Here is an 8,084-nt window from a genome sequence, read left to right on the forward strand (position 1 = left end):
GGAAAAAATAAGAATTGCAAAAAAAGCAAAGATGCGGTTGATGATGACCCTTGACTATTTTCTAATTTGAGAAGATGTGGTATATAAATATATAATCTAGCAAATATGTCTATTGTCTATAAAGACTTTGTCAGCTGAAAAATGACGGTATGCACAATATTAGTTGACTTTTGCTGTTAATAGAGATTCTGTGTTACATTTTGATTTAATTTCGAAATGAATTTGCACTATTCATCACATGAAAGGAGAACATTGTCAAGATATTCTTTTTACACATATTTTATTATTGTGTAAAATTTATGTAAAATAAATAGTTAAATCATAGGAATTCTACTCTTGTTGTTTGATGAGATCCATACGCAAATTACAAATAATAAAAATATCAAAAATCTATGTACTACGGTAAGAAAATTTACATTATCTACCAATCACAAATTATTTAATTAAGAAATTATTTTTAAATTAATTATTGTAAAAATCAATAAGATTACCTTATATAACAAACTAATTGGTTACAAGTATAAGAAGTATTTGCATTGTAGCTACATATATTATTTTCTCTAAATTAATATGTACGTCCTTGTAATTTTGTTAGGTTATTTTCATGAAACTTGGCCAAATAACCATTTGCGAGCAAGTTATAACTATAACATGTGTGCGTCACGTGGATATAGTCCAATATAAAAACTGAATATTAAACATAATTAAATTATCCCATGAGTGATAATTACAATGGCATATATAGGGATAGTCTCATTGAACCGTATAGATTACGTACAAAACAAAAGTACAAATAACTTTACTTTGGTTGAGTGAGAGTAGGGCAGGGATATATTTATTAGACCAAACTAGAAACGAAATGTAGGAATAATGCTATTTTGCAACTTATGGAGCGGGAAAAAAAGTGGAATTAAAAATGGTTGGGAATATGTGTATAACTATATTAAAAAATGTGTATAAAAAATATCATGTAACAATATTATACAAAAGCTTAATTGTGCTGATTAAAAATCTTCAAATTATAGAAAGCTAATTAAAAATATAGAAATTATAGGATCTCTAGATTAATTTAATCTAAAAAACTACCAACCTTTCTACCATGTTTAATTATAAATATACTATATATTATTGTGGTGATGGAGAGAAGAAGAATAGGCATATATGAACCAATATATATGTATGGCATAGGAAATATGATGAAAATAATAAACTAATCCCTTGGATAAAAAGAAAAAATTGTGAAAGGGATTTGGAAGTGCAAGTCAAGTGAAGTAGAGTTGGTTTTGGTGATTTGGTTAGTAGACAAGCACTTTGCCTTAGTCAAAGCATTTCAGTGGCATAAAACCCATTAGGATAAAGTGTGTAAGTCCATCACACTTCACTTTCCGATGAAAACCACATCCCACATGATCTTGTTATGGGAAATTGAAAGATCACAAACTCCCCTCATCAAAAGATCTCTTCACCAATTTACCTCATTTTCCAGCCCCCCTTCTCCCACTCCACTCCAAAACACATATATTCTCTCTCTTGTTGACCCCACACCACTATCCTCCTCACCTAAACTTAGTGTAAATATTCATTATTGGCCGACAAGTGTCAAGCTTTGATTGATACACGCACATCTAGTCATGGCCCCATCAAAAGGTTCGAAGCTTTTGCTTGCTAAGGAGTCCCTATCATTCACTGTGCCATGTGTCCACTCATATGAGTATACCAACCTTCCATTCCTAACCTAAATACTATTGATTTCACAATAGGAAAGAAAAGGGTACTGTGTGAGGTCAGGGAGGAGGAGGAGGGGCTGGGAGTGAGCCAGTGATGAGGGACCCTAAATAATGGATTAAAAGCCAAACTATATATAGTGTTGTGCAATTATTCACTCCATGAATTTCATCCCGCAGCTAGCTAGCATGGAAAAAAAATATATATTCCCCCAATCCTTTCAAAAGTCGACAAAAAAGAACATTAAGAAAATCAATCAATAAAACTTTTTTTCATTTTAAAATCACGTTAAGAATATATATAGAATTAAACTTTTGAATGGATGGAAGCATCTTATTTACTTATTTTTTTAGTAAAAATCTTTCATTTTTAATTCTTTAACAAAACATTTCTTTTTATAAAATTATATATCTTTCACATCACTATTAATCTATTATTGACAATAATAAAATCATATGTACTCAAGATTTGAAATTCAATCTCCCTTAAACTGAACAATAAAATCATCATGATTCATATTTATAATCTAACTAGATCTCTTGATTATTAATAAAGTGAGGTTATCTTTTTTTAGAATTATGTAACTTGAATATATTTGTTAGTAAAGATTGATTAAATCTTTAGACATGTAAAATATGTTTGAATCAAAATTAAAAAGTTCTTACACCTTTAGACATGTAGAATGTCTTAGTAAAAATTGATTAAATTTTTAAATACTTAAAATTTATTTGAATCAACGTTGAAAAGTTCTTATACCTTTAAACATGTAGAATGTGTTTGAATCAACGTTGAAAAGTTCTTACACCTTTAAACATATAGAATGTGTTTGAATCAACGTTAATTTTTTTTTATACTTTTAAACATGTAAAATATGTTAATAAAGAGTGATTAAACCTTTAGAGATATAAAATATGTTAGTAAGGATTGATTAAACCTTTATACATATTATTTGCACATTCTGAGGCACCGAACTCAAAAGTGTTTGAATTAACGTTAGAAAGCTAATAAACGGTTATTTGCACATTTTAAGGCTAAAAAACAGACGTAACTCTTTGGTTACTTTCTTTTGAAAGGATGTGAATTATGTTGATCACCTTGAACGTAACTGATTCTCAAACACACGTAAATAATTTAGACTAATTAATAATTTTTTGTCATGTCAATCCACTGTTTTTGAAGTGATGGTTAAAGAAAAATAATTTTTTTTTAAAAAAGCTTTGAGATAATAACGAAAATAAAAGGCATCATTTGGTACAAAATTCTTTTATGTGACTGATTCCCACTGCATTACCTAAAACAAGAGAATTAAAACATAAAAGCACACAACACAATCTCAAGACCAACCTCTCTCTCTCTCTCTATATCCAGACTCCACCCTCTCAGTACTCTTCCTCATCATCTTCTTCTCTCGTGTCGCGTTCTCTCTATGAGAATTGAGATACTAGAGGAAGAATTCGAAGAAGAAGGCATGAGAAACAGCATCCGGTGTTGCATCTCCTGCATTCTCCCATGCGGGGCCCTGGACGTAATCCGCATAGTGCACTCCAACGGCCGCGTCGAGGAAATCAGCGGCACCATCAAGGCCAGCGAAATCATGAAGGCCCACCCCAAGCACGTGCTCAAGAAGCCTTCCTCCCCCTCCACCCAAGACGGCGTTGTTCCCAAGATCGTCGTCGTCCCTCCCGACGCCGACCTCCAACGCGGCAAGATTTACTTCCTCATGCCCCTCCCCTCGCCGCCGTCCGAAAAGAACAGCAGCCACCGCCAGAGGTCCTCCTCCGGGAAGAAGAAAAGAAAGGAACACCACAACGACAACAGAAACAACAACAACAACAATAATAATAACAACGCCACTTCTGTCGCCAACTTGCTCGCCTCTAATGAGCGCTACTTGACTGAAGTACTTTCCGACAAAGTTTCTACGCAGAGAGACAGAACACGAGGACGTGTCGCCGTCTGGAGGCCTCATTTGGAGAGCATTTCTGAGTCACCGTCACTACCTGATAATATGTAACTACTGTAAACGTTTCTTCTTTATTTCTTCAATATCTTAAACCTCTCCTTATATTATACTATTATAGCACTCTCAACATATATATTTTCATGTTCCAAACTCCAAACCCATTTTTTTTTATTATAATTTCAGCTAAATAATCTCATTTCCTTTTTCTTAATTATAATAGAGGAATAAGTATAATCCCATTCCATTGTATAAATGATCTCACTACCTCGAGTAATTGATCCTCACATCAACTCTTCAAATGATTTTAGTATCTCAAAAAATAATCATGATATATACGAGAATGCCTCTGGTTAAAAAATTTGAGGAATAAATATAAGTGATGAGATGATGATAATACTATGTGGCTTTGATATTAATTAGGATGGCCTTGAGATCAAAGTAGTAGATCATAAGAGGCCAATTTTATTGATTGCCATTTTTTAGCTTTCGTTATCAGTTTATCATGATATTGAGGGGGGGCGTTGGTGTTTAGTTGGTAGGGTGCATGATTGATCGAGGGGTGTTATAATTTTGTAATTCTCAGGAAGGGATAAGCAGAAACTTTTGTGAGGGTTTCAATCTTGTTTAGCTTTTTTAATTGTTGATGAATGATGATGAAGGCTTGGAGTTTGGGAGTGCACATGGAAAAGTAAACACAGCAAATGTATTGAAACACAGGAGAAAAGGATCCCCACTCCTATTGTGTCTGGTTTTCGAGGCATTCGTCGACGTTCTGTATTGGATCATCATGGAAGGTGATTGAGACGTGTGGTCGAATTTATGCCATTGCTACCAACGGAGTAATCTATTCACGTTTATTCCCCTCCTTCAATTTAGTAGTAGTTGTGTTCCACGGTGTCAGTCATTCTTTAACGCTAGCGACAGGCTGACATAATGCTTGCATCACCCTTTTGTACATAAAATATATATTATATCATATGGTTCTTATTATAATTATAATAATAATAATAATAGATAGATAGATAGCTTTTCATACATATATTTGAAGGAAAAAATAAATCTTTGGGGCCCCCCAACTTGAGGGAGGACAGATTGATCGATGTCTAACTCTAAGCAGTACTGTAAAGCCACGGTGTACTTGGGCACAAAGGAAGGGTAAAAAAATGAAAAAGAAAAGTGTGCGTTGGATGATGAAAAGACCAAAGCTATTGAATTGAAAGTACCCTTTGTGACACTGTGCTTTCAACCAAATTTTATTTTTAATTCTAATATCTAATGATGCGTTGGTAATTAGTGGGGATATGTCTTAAAGCATTTTGTTGTGATTATGAGTTAGCGAGGATAGTGGGCGTGGCATCCTGCAAAGATGATTGATTTTATTATAGACACTGTGGATTGGATTGGCTGGACGGCAGATCATTGAGCCTTGAGCGAAGCTCGTGTTCTGTGTTGTGTTCTGATTCTGATTTATTTCTGATTCGAACGCATATATGCGGTTTTTACTAGCAAGCCCCACCATCTGGGTCCAACAAAAAAGTTGGCAGAACTGCTTCATATAACATAACAATGAAATGAATGAATGAATCATTGAAATGTGATCGTCTCATGGGATGTCAGAGCTTTGAGTGGATCAGGTGAACTCACTATCACTAACCTGCTTGTCTGAATCTTCTCTGTCTCTTCCTCGAAATACTACTATTTCATTTCGATCTATATATGCAGATTTCACCAACATAATTCAACCATTATTTTCATGTTGTATGAGAATTGTTACAACTAATACTAATACTTTTGTGTTAGACATTGTATCGAGCTGTTGTTTTGCTTTTGCTTAGGAGTGTGTGTAGTGATTAGTGAATGACATGGGAACAAATAAATCACACTGATGCCGTGACTCAGCATAGCCCCTGCACAAGAATGCACGTGCTAATTGTAAATTCTCAATTTTCAATTATAAATACCACAAGCTAACAAATATATTTATATAAATAATAAGCATACAACAATAATTACATAACAGAAATTAATGTTTTCATAAAGAAAAAAACTGAAATTAATGGAGTAAACATAGAAATGGCAATAGGTTTCGGCCTTGCATTGATAAGGGGCTGCGGCCCCTCACTTTCCAAAAAAAAAAAAATAACGAAACTTCAGTGATGAAATACTAGTTATTGGTAATTATATTTTTCGCCAGTATTGTAATATAAAATTGGTGAAAATGTAAGTGTTAGACATCAATTAGATGATTTTACGAACACAATTTGCGTTAGAATTTGTTAATATAATAATATTAAATATTTGTGATAAATTATTATAAATGTGGATGCTTTGAATGCATAGTGATAAATAATTTGTCATTAGCATTAGAAAATAAATATTATTTTTATATTAATTATGAAGCAATTTTTTTTTTACAAAAACAGAAAATTTAAATATATCTTTTAACAAATGTTTATAAGAGAAAAAAATAAATAAATCAATCAAAATTTTCACATAGGTTAAACCAAGCTATGTATTTTAATGTTTTGAGAAGCTCGTTCATCTAACTATTCATAAAACTCCTATATACATATTAGGGATTAGTATTCTTAGCATAAAAATGTTTTACAACTTCGACTTCACAATATTGGCTTGATAGTGAAGAGAAAAGAGAAAAGCTGTGGATTTGAATCCCCTCACCTAAACTATAGGTCAATACAAATGGTGCCAAAGTTTTTTTTTTTTTTTATCTCAAAATTGTCTTTTGAATGTTTAATGACATTTACATAGCAACAAACATATGAGACAAAAAACTGTCATTGATACTTTTTAAGTGATAACATAAATATTTGTTTGAAAGAATTAATTACACTAATTACTTCTGAATTTTTATGAAACTAAACTAGCTTTCCGTACCTTTGAGTGATTATAGGAGAGGTCGTCGATGTAATGTTTTTCCAATCATTAAGAGGATTAATTATTGTAATATATAAGGAGATTTTTGTATATATTTTTAAAAATTAAGGAATTAGTATAGAGGTCGATAAAAGCATAGGAGATTTGTGTAATTTCTCAAAATCTCGGGTACTTAATTAATGTATTTTACTCATTCTTTTTATAAGAAAAAAACAAAATCAAATTTGACATATTTACAAAAATTAAAATAACATTTTAACTAATAACAAACTTCTTGACAGTTATTTTAACCACAATGGTAAAAAAACAATTTATTATTAAAAATGTAAAGTTTAATATTATTGATATATTTTTATTATTAAATTAATTAAAAAAGTATTTTATTTGATTATTATGTTAAAAGTAATGGTGAGTAAAAAGGATAAAATACTATAAACAAAAAGATAAATATGATAAAAAAAAACAAAAGGATACAGGTAGCTTTCATCCCCCTCCTTTTGTGGTGCATCATGATACATGAATGGAAAAATATGAAAATGTGCAACGATATGATCATATGTGCATGCGGCGCCTCACATTTGTGCATAATTAAGCTGGAAGTTACAAAGTCTCTGTCTCCACCTCTCACTTCGATTCGTTTCAATATGAAAAAAGCTACGGTATAATAGTACTATACTATTATTTTAGCATTTTAAGAAATTTTTCATGTCTCCGTGTTGGAAATGTTTTAAATATATTAATATATTTTATAAAGTGCTTTATTAAAAAAACATATATTTTGTAAGGTGCTTATGCATATATAATACCCACTTTATAATATTGGCCTTCAAGCTGTTGGAGATTTGGTAAGCGTTATGCGGACCATAGGCCACACTTGTCTAGTTTTACCCTATGTTTGGATGGGGTATTTAAATAAGGCAATTCATTTTTTTAGTAAATTTAAAATACTCTTATCATAATTTACTTGTTTGGATATAGGATTTCAAAAAATTTAAAATAACATCATTTTTTAAAAGAATTTTAATAGATTAAAATGATAGGAATTGAAATTTCACCATAACTGTAAGAATTTGAACTTTTTTCCTCTCACACTGTACCATAGGCCCCTTCGTTTTCTCTCACACACCTTTTTTTTAGGAGATGACGAATCCTAGCTTGATCTCGGAGCTTCTACCGAAGGAGCGGGAGGGCCAAGCAATGCCGGCGCCAGTGCTGGTGCAGTGTGCTTCTTACTCTTCTTCGTCTTCTTCTTTGACTTGGGAGCGGGAACCTCAGCGCTGGGTGGTACCACAGGTGCCGGAGTTGTCGGCTCCAGTGCAGGGGGAGAGCTCACCGGAACAGGCGTTGGTGGAGAACTCATCGGAACTGGCGTTGGCGGTGAGCTCACAGGTGTCACAGTAGGAGGTGTAGTCGTAGGAGGAGTGGCCGCGAGAGGTGTGGCCACCGGAGGAGTGGTTGTTGGAGCTGGAGCAGCAACTTTAGACGGAGGAGATGCTGCCAT

The 8,084-nt window shown here is 32.9% G+C and overlaps 2 protein-coding genes across 2 annotated transcripts; one reads left to right on the plus strand and one right to left on the minus strand.

Annotated features, from left to right (window-relative positions):
* The first annotated feature begins 2,999 nt into the window (after positions 1-2,999).
* LOC114374780 (ABC transporter H family member 4-like) lies at positions 3,000-3,845 on the plus strand. The gene has a single exon (XM_028332464.1). It carries the CDS (start codon positions 3,152-3,154, stop codon positions 3,737-3,739), a length of 588 nt encoding a protein of 195 aa, XP_028188265.1. The 5' UTR covers positions 3,000-3,151; the 3' UTR covers positions 3,740-3,845.
* Positions 3,846-7,733: 3,888 nt separating this feature from the next.
* On the minus strand, positions 7,734-8,084 carry LOC114373303 (lysine-rich arabinogalactan protein 18-like). Its single transcript, XM_028330796.1, has one exon. It carries the CDS (start codon positions 8,082-8,084, stop codon positions 7,734-7,736), a length of 351 nt encoding a protein of 116 aa, XP_028186597.1.

This window comes from Glycine soja, chromosome 11, assembly GCF_004193775.1.
Source record: "Glycine soja cultivar W05 chromosome 11, ASM419377v2, whole genome shotgun sequence".
Lineage (NCBI taxonomy): Eukaryota > Viridiplantae > Streptophyta > Magnoliopsida > Fabales > Fabaceae > Glycine > Glycine soja.